This window comes from Pelecanus crispus, chromosome 1 (assembly GCF_030463565.1).
Source record: "Pelecanus crispus isolate bPelCri1 chromosome 1, bPelCri1.pri, whole genome shotgun sequence".
In the NCBI taxonomy this organism is placed as follows: Eukaryota; Metazoa; Chordata; class Aves; order Pelecaniformes; family Pelecanidae; genus Pelecanus; species Pelecanus crispus.
This window is the reverse complement of record NC_134643.1, coordinates 11,217,662-11,234,215: the sequence shown is the minus strand read 5'-3', so window position 1 is coordinate 11,234,215 and position 16,554 is coordinate 11,217,662. Positions and strand designations below refer to the sequence as shown.

Sequence of the window (16,554 nt, the reverse complement as noted above, 5' to 3'; positions counted from 1 at the left end):
ATCTTTAACATTTGCTAACTGATACAGGTCAAGAGTATAGCAGTGCTTTTCTCCTGGCAGGTTGTTTGCTTGTTTGGTTGGTTTTTAATGTGTGCCAAATAAAAGAGGAGGTGCATATGGAATCCATCATAATAGGATGTTCAAGCAACAGTGTATTGACTTGTAGCTCCTCTCTCATGAGTGTCTGTTTGAAAGGGTAGAAAAATGCATAGGACTATAATGATGTTCAGGCCTAAAATCACCTACGTAGCTATTTAAATGTTAATATACTGTTCTCCAAAGAGCCTAGGAAGAATCAAAATAGTTTTCTAGAAATTCTCTTCTTTGGTCATAAAATATATTTTTTTTGTGGACCATTCAGTATTCTGATGTAATAAAAGAATTGTTTTTTAATTGTACAATCATTGTACCTTTTGGGGCAAAACTGGCACCTCTTCCTCTGCAAATAAGGACAAGCCCATTGAATTTTACCCATTAAGCAGGTATGTTAAACACCCATGTAGAGACCACAGCTCCCTATAAAACTGTGTACTTTAAAAATGACCGGTTATGTAGATAAAAGCTGACTATATATGGTGAACACTATCCTTTTTTTGTGCTCTGAACTTCTTATTTCACTGGAAATTACACTTTCTATTCTAGTGAGGCAGAGCTGGTGCACCTTTCTACTTCACACAGACACAGAAGGGAAATTTCGCTATTTCTTCTCTGTCTTATTCATTTTATTAGAAGTTATTAAAACTAAAACATGTAGTTCATTCTTTTAAAACCATAAACTGACTTTGAAAAGGCCTTTTATATAAAATCAGTAAATAACTATATTGCAGATTGTTGTGGTTTAGCCCCAGCCAGCAACTAAGCACCACGCAGCCGCTCGCTCACTCCCCCTACCCTGATGGGATGGGGGAGAGAATCAGAAGAGTAAGAGTGAGAAACACTCCTAGGTTGAGATAAGAACAGTTTAATAATTGAAATAAACTAAAATAGTAATGATAATAATAATAATATAGTAATGATAATAATAATAACAACAATATACAAAGCAAGTGATGCACAATGCAATTGCTCACCACCCGACGACCGATACCCAGACAGTCCCCGAGCAGCGATCGCTGCTCCCCGGCCAACCCCCCCAGTTTCTATACTGAGCATGACGCCATATGGTATGGAATAGCCCTTTGGCCAGTTTGGATCAACTATTCTGGCTGTGCCCCCTCCCAGTTTCTTGTGCACCTGGCAGAGCACAGGAAGCTGAAAAGTCCTTGACTGGTGTAAGCAGTACTTAGCAACAACTAAAACATCAGTGTGTTATCAACATTCTTTTCCTACTAAATCCAAAACACAGCACTATGCCTGCTACTAGGAAGAAAATTAACTCTCTCCCAGCCGAAACCAGGACACAGATACACCCACTATTTTATATGCATATATCCAGAGAACTGGTAATTATCATCAGAGTATCTCTAAGTGTTCAAATATCTGAAGATCTCTAAAATAATTTATTATATTTAAAACATAAGTAACCTACCAAGTAAATTCCATATAACAGAAAGATCCTTCTGTGGGATAAATTACTGACTTAAAAGGAGGTGGCCTGATTTACACTGTCTCTAAAATTGGCTCACCTGGTGGATAAACCTTAGTACACAGATTTATGATGAAAGGAATGTGTTTTTGAAAGGAATTAAATTTATGTGAATGTGTAATTGGCAATGGTTCAGATTTGTCAAAAAAACAAAATCAAATTAACTCAAAGCTAGGCACCGCTCTCTCCCTCTGGATTGGATCCCTTGCAACTTTTGCCTTCAAAGGTTTGGCTCTGAAATTTTATTTTTCGTCTCTGAGGGGTGTGATGGGAATGTCTATTATGCAGTTGGCTTCTTTGCAGATCACACTCATCTCTCAAGGGCAACAAGGAAATTATACTTCAGGGTTTATTTTTAATTAAATGCTGTAGTTGAATATTGGGTTTTACAAAGGTGCTGAACAAAGACCAATGTTTTCTGTTGTAGCTTCACCTTAATTTTAAAACAGATTGATTAAAATACATTTTTTACTGTTTAAAATGATTACAGAAATAGTTTAGTCCAATAAACTTAAACTGATGCAAGTCTTTTGCATTCACAAAATGTAATAGGTATACCATGGGTGCTGTTTTGTTTATGATTTCATTTTTACTTCTCATCAGACACACAATTAATAACTGACAAAATACATCCAATAGAACAGGTCCTAGGCATCAGAAGGAGAGAAAGCTTTCTCTGGGGCATTCTAAGAATGACTGAGGGTTCTTGTTTTGTTCAGTTTTTTCAAGTGCCAATTCAATTAAAGGAAAAAAAAAAAAAGAAGCTATTGAGAGACTAGGTTAAAGGAGGAAACTCTTTCTGAGGGTTCTCTTAGATAGAGAAGGGCTGATGATCACTCACAGAATAGAATTTCTCCCATCACCCTTGTGGAAATCTTGTTAGATTACTACCACCTTGTGTGCTTGGGCTGAAAAAAACCAAACAGTTATTCTAAAAGATGCTGTTCTGTGATAAATTCACAGAGAAATGACTGGTAAAAAAAAAAAAAATGTTGTGGATTATCGTAATGGCTTCTTTATTAAAGGGTTTTGAGATTTAGTGACAAATTACTGACTTGCCAAGATGACTGCTCCATAAAACCAGTTCATAACGGATTCTTTTCCAGTTGCCAATAAAGTAGGTTGTAATGGGTGTGGGTACCACAACCATGCAGCATCCCTGTAGAAATGGACTTGCAAACTGATGATGCCCTAATATTCATTGTTCACAATAGTCTTAACTTTTAGAATTTTTGAACTACAGGGGAAACTTCTCCTTCTTTCATATCCTCTTTCTCCTGCAAAGTACTCCATGAATTGAAAGCTGTTTTAAGTATCTTTGGTGCTTTTTCTATTCAAGGTCATAGTCTCTTCTCATTTTACTTACACACTGCACGAAACTGCAATTAAGTAATCTTGCTTTTTGTTCCTGTTGAAATGCATGAGATCTATTAACCTCAAAATGGTAATTATTGCCCAACCTCATATGAATAAATTAGGACAAATTACTTTTAGTACAATAAGAAGAAGTCAAAACTTCTCACAGGTCTGAAACCAGACTTGTAAACTTTGTGTAGGTGACCGTGCATTGTGTATATTTGTCAGAAGTAAAAAGACAAAAGTACTGTGTCTTTTCATAGTAACTCTAACCTCACTAATTAATTAATGATATTAATGTGGGCTCTTAATCCCATAACTCTCTATGATGCTTCTAATATTGCTGGGTCAAATGCATATCAATACATATCCATTTTGCAATTTTAAAAGAAAAGAAGCTAGCATAACAGTTCAGTGGCAAGCGTACTTGAAACTAACAGCCTACCTATTTCCTTATCATAAAAGTGTATGTGAACCCTGATTCAACCTCGTATCACAAGCAAAAGGTTTTAGCATTGCTTGTCTATGCCAAAAGGCATCACAGGACTACAAGTATTTATGATAAATCTCTACAGACATGACACCTCAAAAGATCATAACAGTTACTTAGAGTAGAGTAGAGTAGACTAGAATATTTCAGTTGGAAGGGACCAGCAATGATCATCTAGTCCAACTGCCTGACCAATTCAGGGCTGACCAAAAGTTAAAGCATGTTATTAAGGGCATTGTCCAAATGCCTCTTAAACACTGGCAGGCTTGGGACATCAAACACCTCTTTAGGAAGTCTGTTCCAGTGTTTGACCACCCTCTTGGTAAAGAAATGTTTCCTGATGTCCAGTCTAAACCTCCCCTGGCACAGCTTTGAACCATTCCCATGTGTCCTATCACTGGATACCAGGGAGAAGAGCTCAGCACCTTCCTCTCCACTTCCCCTCCGCAGGAAGCTGTAGAGAGCAATGACATCGCCCTTCAGCCTCCTTTTCTCCAGACTAGACAAACCCAAAGTCCTTAGCCACTCTTCATAGAACATTCCTTCCAGAATTAGATTTCTATGGCATACATCCCAGGAATATGATGGGCTTTTCAGTCTTGATGCCTGAACTAGTACCATGATATCCTCTGGCCTCTGCCTGAACTGAGTGTCTGGAGTTGAGCTATAGAGTAAGACAATATGTGTGTGGGTAGATGCACATGTGTGTAGATAGATATGTTTATGGAAGAGTTCTTAAAGCTCTCATAAGAAACAACTTGTTATTTCTGAATACAATGTTTAAAATTATTTGTTAAATTTGTCCTTCTTAATTAGCTGTTTTAACATCACACTAGTTCTCTTAATGACTTGTTGCCTTTAGGGTGTATTTTTTGAAATATCATTCCCCCTTTCTCTCCTACAACCTTCTCAGCCAGCCTGTATTGTCCACGGTGTGCAATGGTGTTGACAGAAAAACCTTCAATGAATCATGGGATCTTGGGAAGGGATTACAGCACAAGAGAAGACCACAGAGTCCAGTCTGTAAATTTATTGGAATAATCCCTCAGATTCCACGGAAAGAAGCAAAATGCTCCAGAATTCAAAAGAACAGTGCCAATTTGAACCAATTAAGATTCTGGCTCTTTATTTGTGATGAGGGGATAAATTGATGATTTAGTTTTGATGTACAGGTGCCTACAGGTAGAAAATAATTTTTTAAGAGGCTGATAGGAAAGTTTTCAAGAGATTGAGCTATACATGGATCAAAACTCTTTTCCTTTCCACTGGTGGTTTGAAAAATTATCTATGCTAATGACTTTTGACATAGTAGTTATGTTGGGAGAGGAAAAAGAAATTGTTAATGTCCCAATTAGAATTCCAGAAACAAAAATGTGCAATTAGGTTTTTGTCACAGCACAAGAAATGTTCAATCACGCTTAAGCAGTCCAACCTGGATGCATGTTTTTTATTCGGCAACAACATGAGCAAAGCTATACCATTTTTCAACGAAGTCTAAGTCCTCCAGTGGAATGGAAGTGCACACATTTGTTGTTTTGTAATGTTTCTTAGCACAGTTTTTCATTATGGATTTATGCGCTGATGTGGAAAAATCAAGCAGACTTCTTGATTCATGTTAACATTTACAGCACTTAATGGAGGGATAAAATAGATAATTAAATATCGCAATGAATTAGTAGACATGGCAAGAAGGATTTGGGATGTGGTTTGTTTCTTAACCATGTCTTTCTGCTCACCTCCTTCAGGCTTGACTGGTCCATCAGACATCACTTTCCTGAGGGCTAGTTGGCTTTGGTCTTTGTTGTCATTGGCTGGTGAAGGCAGATTGTCAGACTGAGTTCTTTGAATAGGGAGGACTCCTGCTATGCTGTGTCTGTGCTGCTTCCTGGCATGATTAGACTGACCGCTTTTATGTGCTGCTGTGGCAGTGTGGGTGAAATGGAAACCCAGAGTATGTATCCTCAGATGGAACCAGCTTAAATGTTATTCATGCAAACAGAAGTGGTTTTTTCTGTATTTAAATAAGTAGTGTTTTCAAACACCAAAGAGACACCACATGCACAGCATTAAAGAGTATTAAAACTGGCTGTTTCTTTATTAATGAAGGTGAAGACAGGGGAAATAATTTCCCCCCGGCTTTTGCATTATACCATGGTAAGTTTATGGCATATCAACAAATCCTGAAGACAAACACAATGATTCCACAGTCAGAGAGTTTCAATTTGCCATCAACTAAACCCTCAACTAGCAATCAGATACTGGTCTGAAGTATACTCTGGAGAACAATCCTTTTGAATGGAAAAGTTTTAATTTATTAATCTATTTAAAGTTGTCAGATGAAATCTATCTTGATCCTTAATCAATCCATGGCACAAAAATTACTAGAAAAATTGAACTGACTATGACACCTGACCTAGCTCTCAACTCCCTTTGACTTTGCTAACTTGGTAACACTGTTAACATCTGATGTTGTTAATGGCTTTCTGTGTTTAATGATTTTGCATTTAGTGTGTTTAATGTTCTTGTCTATTGCTGCTCTGCTCATCACTAACAGGATTTTATCTGAGATATTAAGAAGGTTGCCTTATTTCCTTTCAAAAACAAAATTAGATGTTTACAGTCATGTTTCAAAAATAGAAATTTCAGCCATGTAGTTAAAAAACTTTTTTCTTTAACTTTAAATCTTCTTTTGAATACAGTACTGTCCTTCCTGATTACTGCTGATAGATATAACTTCTTGTTAATCTGCTCTCAGTACTTGTTGTGTGCAACTTGAAGAGCTGGCAGCCACATCTCTGCAGGTTTTGATTATTTCATTGGTAGTTATTTAGTGACATCAAAACACCATCACACAATGGAATTCTCTGTGAGTCATGCACAACCATGGAAAATCATGGACCATGAGTGAAGGGACTGATGGAGAAACAGCCAGTTTCACTGCAGTCTATATAAATTAAAATAAATAAATAAATAAAAGTCTTCTAAATACAAGAGTATATTGTAATTATATGTATTCACACACAGGCACACAAAGAAAGACATTGAACAGAGTGAGCACAGTGTGCCAAGAACAGAAAAAAAACAGCCAAAAGGGAAGGACAGCGGGGAAAAAGGCAACAGATGAACATTAAGCTGCCATGCTGAGGAATTTATTTGCGTCTTTTACTTGGTTGAAGGCGAAGCTGTTGGACAGCTGCTTCAGCAGCGGCGATGGCTGCCCCAGCGTCTTCAAGGTGAGTTTGAGTGACGCTGGTTTTGCTTTGGCTGCGAGATGGACCGTGAGAGCGTAGATGTCCTTCAGAGGAAGATTTGGAGCTCCCTGGACTGCTGTGGGATTTCTCAATGGTGGGCACCTGCATGTCTACCGAGAAAATGAAGAAGCGCAACTGTTGCATTTATTAAAAACAAACAAACAATTTAGTTTCTTTTCTCTTGACTGGCCTTTCTAGCTGCATTCCAGAACAAGGAATAAAGACAGAGCTGTGCAATGCCATTCAAAGTCTTGGGATGTATCACGGTTAGGAAACTCTTATGAAGCACCATTTTCTACTTCTCCACTCTTCCCTGGCCCAGGGAATATTTACAATTTACAATTTACTATTGGGTTTCTGTCACCTGTGAATTATGCCTCCTGTGCTGGTTGACACTGGTGGAATGACAGGGTAGCCTAGTGACTAATTTGTTTTCCACTTTCTACTTCCCTAGTATGTAAAGATTAACTAGCATCACTTACACCGGTACCGAATATTTAGCTAATGCAAGCAGTTTTATTCTGATGAATGCCCTGGTCAAAACCGTAGCCTAACTTACAATACCTTCTATACTAACCTCTAATTTACATATAGATCTTATATAGATACCAAGCCCTAGCAAAACATTACACAGAGAAACAGAGAGGAGATGGAGCAGAGTCTTATCACTCCGAGGCTCTTATCTGGATGCTACTTGGGATGGCTTTTGCTTTGATATGACATACACTGTGTTTTAAGTGAGCAACTGGCCACTGACTACCTAGTATAAACAAAAAAAGTAAAGATTAATTTCTTGGAGCAGGAGACACTGAGATCAATTCTGCTTTTGTAAATACTAGTATAATTCTACTATATCAGCTCCACCGATTTCCAGTACAATTGAGATATGCTACAGCCCGTTATCATTGACTGGAAATACATCTGCATTATTATAGCATAATTGTTATTCTATAAAATATTAATGTGACATTTCCAGAAGAAAAAATGCCATAGAATATTTAAGGAACAGGAAAAACAGAAAGCTAAATATGTATTGAAATTGGCCAAGGCTACCAGAAAAATGAAAAGGGCACAGAATCTACAGTAGAAATGCAAAGCACTTAGAGCTAGTAAGCTGCTGTTTTAAGGACACAATTACTCATTTAAACTGGCTGGCACTGATTAAGCCAAATTAAGCCTTTGCTGCAATGAATTAATCACAGAGATAAATAAATTTTTAATAACAGTGTATGCAAACTTCATAGCAGTAACTTTATTTCTCTATTAGAACCTCCACATAGGTTTTCCCATCATCTGGGAAAACATTTCATATCAGGTGCACCACGTCATTCCTACCCTTGGAGGGGTCTGGGAAAATTCCATGACTTCTGCTCTTGATGACAGACGGTTTTGGAGATTGCTGGCTACTCTGTCCAGAATGAGATTTCCCATGATCAATGTTTTCACTCTGTTCTTTCAGAGGGTACCACCGAGGAGTGTTGTCAAGCTGAGAGACGCTGGATAACTCGATCAATACCTATAAATAAATCAAAGTACAATACATGGCCTGTATCTGATCTATTAATGATTGTGTACAGCAGAAGAGTCTACAGTTGTGTTACCAGAAGTTGCAATCAAATGTAAGAAGTTAATGGTATAAGGCTGTGTGCTGACAGATTCAGGACTCCTTTCCCATGCTCTGACCTTGCCTGATATAAGCCAGCTGTGATCCTAAACCTACATTTATTAGCATATCGATGTGTCTGAACTAACATATCTTCTCAACAGGACCTCAGTAAGGACTATGAGCTTAGATATAGCTCCATACCAAATGGCCAGATAGTTTAAGGGGTACGTTGTGAGCACTAGCTTGACAGCTAGACTAAAAAGACATCTAGTCATTCTGCCTCTGTATAGACATATCCTAATAGAATTATCAGGCAATGCTATTTTATCCTTTTTGTCAGTGTTAGTAAAGGGGCAAATAATTTGATATTTGTTTTTCATAAGGTCTTCAATAATATGAGACTGGTGCTTGTTGATCCTTTTAAAAAATCCACATATACAGAATTTGTAACAAAAAGAAAAGAATAGGGATACCTTTGTACTTCACTGAAATAATAAAATTCAATAGGCCATTTAGGCCTCGAAACTTCATTGGAAAAAAAAAGGGGAGATGCAATGGCAATGTGGAAATGAAACGAACCACTTGGCTAAAAAAAAACCCCATTGTTGCTAAAATCTGCTCTGGGCCACCTGCATTGCTAGCAGGAGTTTAGTGAAATTTCTTTTCAAAAGAAAAAAAATTTTAAAAAAATGGGCAATAGGACCAATAAGGACCCTTCCTCCCTTAATGGTCTTACAGCTAAGAGGGCTAAGAGATGTAAAATACTAAAGAGTCATCACAGAGTCTTCAATGGTGGAAAGGACAAAAATAGCCTTGCATTTGGCTCTATGGTGAGGGGGTTAAAACTAATGTCGGGTAGAGAAGTTTTAGAAGTGCTAGACAAATAAAGTGTGCAATTACTTCAGGGAACAATGTCTTTGTCAGTTTATTACAAGACCCTGAATAAAAGAAAGCCTCTTCAAGTTTAGGGATGGAGAATTCTCTTCACAACTGATTTTTTTCTAGAAGGTTGAAAGCCTTTTTTCTTTCCTTTTTACTTTCAGCTTCATAGGTTGTATATGACCTGGCTTGGTCTGTCTGGTTAGGTCTAAACTTAATCTCAACAGATTAGCTATTTAGCATACTCTCTGTTGTGGCTTTTGGTCATGGTTTTGGGAGTGACTTGGAGGACAGGGGATTGTTCCCAATAGGCAGTATAAGCTAGAGTCTCTGCTCTGCAGGAGAAGAGAGTTCACATTCCATGGATGTGAACCCTGATGTGACACTTGACAGCCGGGGCATGGAAGTGGTGCTGGCCCTATTCAAGTAGGGCACAATTTGGATATCCCATATTTGATTTTATGGTGCAGGATTCCTCTGGGCATTCTGGTCCTGAAATACACTGGATATTCTTTGCCATTCCTTTTTTCCATGAAGAACTGTTTTCATATTTAACTCTGAATAATTTAATAGCTAAAATAGTTCTAGAAGTTGAAAATATTTGAAGGCAAAAATTTAAATCTTCCTGTAGAAGCAGCTGCTGGAGCATCCATTTTCTAAATGTCAAAAATAACAATGATGTAAATATTCAGTAAAGCCCTGCATTTGGACAAACATGCTGAACTCAACAAGAATACTAATGCAGTATGCAGGAAATAAATAATCATGTAGCTGCTTCCTATACATTTATTTTAGTAATTGTTCAAATAGTGACACTGATTGCTCAGTTTTGTAGTTACACAAAAGGGAACTGGAGCTGAACTGAGTGCCTTTTTTGTGAAATTCAAATGCAGAATGAGCAGAGATACTCTGATTTACTCTGTATATGAGTGATCAATTTTCCTGGGCTCCTGTTTCTAATTATAATCCTCTTTTGTAATAACATTTTCAATTACTTTTTTGACATCATAGTTATTGCTGGTAATTCTGTATTATACATGCATATGTTTGTTTATTTGCTTTTAAAAGAGACAGCATACTTCTTCCCATGATCAACCATTTCATTTATTATTAGTTACAAGATTTTTGCCTTCAGTCATACTTTGGTAATGTTACTAATACTTTGTAGTGTTAAAAATGAGACCTTGATCAGCAGTCCAAACTACTCACACTTGCAGATACTTGTTCATGGGCTAAATTATGGCTTGATGGCAGAATTTAATCCTTTAATCATTTACAAAGACTGATACCTCTTCAGCCGTCTCATGTTATGTTAAAATCAAGGCAGACAGGTCATCAGTCACAACAAAAATTCCCCATTCAGTCACTGTGAAGGCTGTTACTATCTCAGTCTCAAAAAAAATCTTAATTTTCAGTGAAGTAACATTGTATTGAGTCCTAAATGAACTTACCTACAGTTTATTGAGATAAAGGGAAGGCATCTTTCATGTGCAAATGAAAGAAATCATGACCATTTGTTATAAAGTCAGCAGTAAAACTGTGACGTAAGCAAGGTTTTACTTAAACACATGTACCGTACTTTGGAAGCGAACAGTCTCTAAATACCAGCATGCAGTTAATGAGCTTTCTAACTAGCCAGGGTTAGAGAGGAGGAAATAAGATACTTACTTCACCAAGGAAGTCATTCGAGGAAAATCTATCATAATCCCAGACAGTCACTTCCAGTGTTTTCTTTTTCAGCTGCAATTTAAGTCAAAGGATAATTAACCCCATTGCCATCACAAACTTCAGATCAAGTCTTTATGGTGGCTTCTATTCATTATCTCCTCCTTTTCACAGTGACAGGCAGCTTTTGTTCTCCCATCAACCTTGATCTCAGAAAAATAATTTGGGGCTATTATTTGTTATGAAGACAAATGGGCTTGTGCTTGGCCCTATTTCAGGAATTTCCACAAGTTGTTTTTGACAGAATGTGTGTCCACTACAAGAGCTGAACTGATTTTTAAAGCCCCGTTTTTGTATTTCTGCAGCTTTTCTCACCATCAGGTGAACTCAGACATTTGCCTAAAGTCCATTTGAGTGTGAATTTCAAATGTATTTAGAACACCCTACTTACACAATCTCACCTGTGAAGACCAGGCTTTAATACCCTTGCAATTCAGTGTAGCCAATGGGACTCTGCAAGTGATCCAGAGATGCAGGACATGTTGTACTGTTAGGTATTAATGACAGCCATCAAAAAACATTATCTGCAGATCTTGTTAAGCATGATAGCTGTGTCAAGCACTCTTCCTACAGGCTACAGTAAGAAACAAGTAAGTCTTTATATATGACAAGATAGCACAAGACAGAGGAGCTGTTGAGCAAAGCAGTTGACCTTATTGGAAAGATTGACCTGACTGTCATTCCAGGGGTCTGTGGGGACAGGTGGGGAGAGGACTGATTACCAGTGTTGTATGGTGAGGCAAAAGCTAGCAGGTGGCTGGTGAGACAGTAATAAATTCATGTGGCTTGAAAGAGAGGACAAAATTCTGGGGGTATGGGAAGTCTGGGGGTTTGGGATGTCTGTGAAGTCAGGCTGAGAAGTTGTAAGTGAAAAATTTGGTGGACACTTCCGAGCGTTACTAAGGAAAACACGACTCTGTTCACGTGCTTGAATAAAAGAGGTCAGAAGCAGAAATCTTATGTGATAATTGAGGTCATCATCCTAACAGAAACAATGTGTCACTCACTGCTCTGACTATTAATTGGCTGCTCAGGACAAAGGGACAGGAAAGGATCAAGTCGTTCAAAATCAGAAGCTATACCATTTTCTGTACATATTATATATACTTTCAAGAAAAGCACTGTTTTCTATTTACCTCCACTGCCCCTTGCTTTAATGCAACACAGATTCAGACAGTTCTGAACAAGTTTAAATTGCCTTTAAATGATAATTTAATCTCATTATTATGTATTCAGAATACCTTCTGCTCCTAGCTAACTTTAGAAAAATGAGCAACTATGGAAAGCCAGTGTCTTTGAAAATCAAGTTTAAATCAGCATATCCTGGAAAGCCCACACAAAGGGGAATTGTACTATTTTTAGCATCAACAATGTACTCTTTAAGCAAGCAACAACATTTCTGAAATGTTGAAATAATCTTGAAAGCTAAGAATAAAAAAAAAAAATATTGGAGAGCAATTCTTTAATCTTTCTCTGTTTTATTCCTACACAATTAGGCAACATTCTTCTTAAACATTCTTTTTAAAAATATCCTGCAAAAATTACGGAAAAAGTTGAATGAAAAGATTCTCTTTTGAACATCCCTCACAGAATACTTGTAAAGCTGATTTTCTTGACTGAATAAAATTCCTTTTCTTTGCTGTTCCAAGACAGTATCAAAAATGCAATGTGAAAAATAACCTGGAAAAATGAGTTGAGCAGCCACTGGTCCATGCTACTTTTAGCTTCCTGGATGATGTAATTTCCCACTAGATGTTATATTAAGAATATGTATTTTTACCTTTTAAAAAAGATGAATAGCATAAATACTTTTCAGAATTATATTGTCTCAATTGTTGATATTTTGGGAGGACATGTGTTTCTTGTTTCAAGTGATGACTGTGCAAGGACAGAGAGAAGAATGTATAGATCCAGGAAAGGAAAAAAAAGATGATGATTTGAAGGATTTTTGGTGGAAAGGGGAAAATAGAGAAGATTTTCAAGTAACTGCAACCCTACTTTACTAGCTTCTTTGCATTAGTATGATAATAAAACTGTGCTGAAAACTTGGAGTACTCTACATTTCTTTGAGTTACCTATTTTAAGCCTCTTAGTTTAATAAAGCTTTTATAAAATATTATGACAATGAAAAAACCATCAAAAGAATTTAATTAGGCAGAGTGTATGAAATGAGTTTCAAAGAGGAGGAAAATTTGCTTTTCTGAAGATATATTTATGTACCACTATTAAAGTGGTGGCAAAGAACACTCAATGGCTACTGATTTTAAAAGCAGCCATTATACCGTCACAGCAAAGTAGGGTTCTGCCTAACATCATCCATTTTAGGTCATGCAGCCAGAAGTTCAGATACCCATCAGGAATTTAACTGACAGCAATACTGAAATGGGTTGCAGAATCCCACTACCTGATAGTGGGTTTCTGCAAGTGGGCAAGGAATCAATAGCAAAATGAGAAAGTGTCCCTAAAAGAAGGAAAGCAGTTTACACACGTTTTGAACCTTATTGGAGTTCCAAATGTATTATGAAAAAGTGTTACTAAGTCTCAACTAATTTCAGGCTTTCCCTTGTGGAAAAAATAAAAATAAAAAAATAAATAAAACCCCACCTAAAAGTATATTTCTGCATGTGAAGTCCAGTTAGCTTTAGGCTGCTGTGGACAAACATCACTTAAAGAAAGTGAAGGAATACACAGAAACTGCCAATGTGAATATATTTTATCTTATGGAAGACATAACCAACACTGCACATGCAAAAGTGCCTGTTTCTTGTTTTGAATGTCTGGAGAGCACTGGGTGTTGTTACAGATAATGTGGATCTGTATAACTAAATATGCATTACTTGAAATATTTAATGCACTTTCCTTGAAAATCTCATACAACACATGACTAGAGGAAAGAAATAATTTTAATGCAGTTTGTTTTTCTCCTATGCTGAAAGTAAATTCCTATAATTACTTTGGAAATTATATAAAAGATTACAGTCTCAGGATGTTTGATGAGTAGAAATGAAGGTGTTGTGATAGATCATGCATTATACTTTTTTGTGTTTACATTAATATTTAACATTTTATTGTACTCTTTATATTGCTGTACTTCAGTACATGGGAGGACAAAAAGACTTTTGCTAGATCACTTAGAAAATTAACTTTCTCTTGTCCAAGATACTAAGTAAGATTTAGGTACCAACACCTTGCTGATTCATAAGAAAGCTTTTCTTACTTTTGGAAATAAGACATAGGCTCCTACATCACTCAAGGATTTGAAAATATTACTCTTTCTAAATATATTACCTTCAATTTATCGACATGAGCTACAGCAAGCTTTAATTAATTATATCGATCATTTAAGGAAATACTTTTATCTCCTTTCTGACAAGTAAGAAATTGAAGCAAATAAGGCCACACCTTATATTGTGGTCATGCATTACACCAACAGCCTGACCAGCAACAGAATTTACTTCTTTTACCATCTTCTCCTTAAATCATTCTAATGCTTTCTTTCATGCTCTGAGTAGGTATGTGACTTGAGTTAGCAATTATTATACAATATTTTTAATATGTGTACTTGGCCTTCCTCTCAAACTGTCATTATACCCACTTTATTACTTAAAAAAACCCTTAAATTACTAAATATTCACAGTTTAATTTATTTTTTCTCCAGCTGTCAAAGTAGAATTTGCTACGTGATAAAACTAATCATTCTGACCTTGAAAAAGTCTGTTTCATTTCAAAGAGTGATATATTTCCCTTAATTATTTTCACTTTAATTTCAGCTAGGTTATGAAAGAGAAAAGGAAAATGAAAAACTGTACAACCAGCTAAAGTCTAGACAGTGACGTTAAAAGGACTATATTAGGAAATATTTAATAATACTTATTTGCTGTCAGCAAGCAACACATGCTTAGATGGAGGGAAACAAAGTGCTTATTTGAAGAAATAATATTTATAAGGATTCACTAATTTATTTTCGGGTATGATTGCTAACTCTGTATGACTTAGTGTATGGTGCAGTTTTGCTTGTTTGGTGATCAGAACTCTGATTCCCAGTCTATTACGATTATTGTCTTGTACTTCTTTTCATATTCCTAACTGTTTTGAAATATCCATTTGTGAGGGTTATGAGTACAAACAATATACTATTGCAAGCTGATAGTTCTTCAAACTGTAGAGGGTACTTATCATCAGCATGGAATTATTTGGCAATTTAGAAATGTGTTTTACTGTATATTCTCTAAGGCAGGGCACTGAATTTTATAGGAGAACAGTCACTCAAAGCGGTATCTTACCAGTAGATACAAGCCATGGAAAGCTGTGTATGGAAACACTATTCCCTGCACACACTTCTATGGGACAAGAGGACAAAATATACAACATGCTTAAATGAAGCTTACACACTTATAATCATAAGCACTGCATAACAGTCTCAGAGGAAGGGAAAAGGAGGAGATCTGCAAATAGAAAGCAAAGGTTCAAAGAATTCTATATGCAACCTAAAGGCAAATTCCATCAAATAATGGTCAAAAAACTGACATCAAAGTTACTAGATTTTCTGACATAAAAATCTGTGTCCAAGAAATCATAGACTAAGATCATTATCCAATTTAAAATCACCAGTCATTGAATGTCCAATACCCAAACACTCTTAATGAGAGCTCTGTGAAATGTCACAGCAGAACCTAAAAGCAAATTAAATAAACAGAAGAGCCTTTCTTAAATGGAAAGCTCAGTTTGGAAATATTGCCAAGACTTACCAAACCTTGTCACAAGACCCAGAAGACCCAGGGTTTATATTGCAGCTAGACGAATATCACAGTTTTTTTTTTCTGATGCTTGCACTGTCAATGAGCTACCATTTATGCAAGCCTACACAAAACAGCATGTAAAACCCAGCAAACCATAACCTCCACATACAACAGGGTACCTCTGAAGTAAATCTGAGCTACTGCCTATTAAATTCAGATGTGTAGATTCCACAAGCAACCATGCAAGTCTCCCTGTAGGAATGGGTCTTTTCCATGAAAAAATTAGTATCTTAATCTATGTTTCTCTCAATGAACAAGAAGAATGAGTAACCAAATTTTAAGTTAGGAAGATAATATTGAAGTCTTGGTGTTGTGCTGGAGAAGTACATGAAAAAGCATTGGGAAATCTATTCACTAAAGAGTCTGATTATTCTGGGCTTTTTTAAGAAGTACTGAAAGATAGCTGGGCTTGAAAAAGGAAGTTGAAAGTATCAAGAACAAAACACTAAGAAAGGCAAAAAGATTTGGGACTGTGTACAGATACATTATTCAATAAAATATACTTCATAATTTAAACAAATGGACTAATCATCATTTTGCTCACTATGCTTTTTTTCAAATGGTAAAAAGTCCCTTTAAAAGGGGGAGATGGAGAAAAAGAGGACTCAATTGTTATGTACTGCTGCAGTTAACCCTATAGAATCGTAGAATCATAGAATGCTTTGGGTTGGAAGGGACCTTTAGAGGCCATCCAGCCCAACCCCCCTGCAGTGAGCAGGGACAACATTAACCAGATCAGGGTGCTCAGAGCCCCGTCCAGCCTGGCCTGGAATGTTGCCAGGGATGGGGCCTCCACTACTTCTCTGGGCATATATACATATATACGTTTATACATATGTTTGAATAAGAAAATGGTAGGACCT

General features: G+C 36.7%; 1 protein-coding gene across 1 annotated transcript in view; it reads right to left on the bottom strand.

Annotated features, from left to right (window-relative positions):
- Positions 1–16,554, bottom strand: part of PCLO (piccolo presynaptic cytomatrix protein) — a 388,529-nt gene that overhangs the window by 58,941 nt on the left and 313,034 nt on the right. Inside the window, exons 19-22 of the mRNA XM_075722389.1 lie at positions 10,836–10,907; positions 8,018–8,198; positions 6,598–6,792; positions 5,168–5,350 (exon numbers count right to left, since the gene is read on the bottom strand). Of these exons, the coding sequence (XP_075578504.1) occupies positions 5,168–5,350; positions 6,598–6,792; positions 8,018–8,198; positions 10,836–10,907 (631 nt within the window). The remainder of the gene's footprint in view (positions 1–5,167; positions 5,351–6,597; positions 6,793–8,017; positions 8,199–10,835; positions 10,908–16,554) is intronic.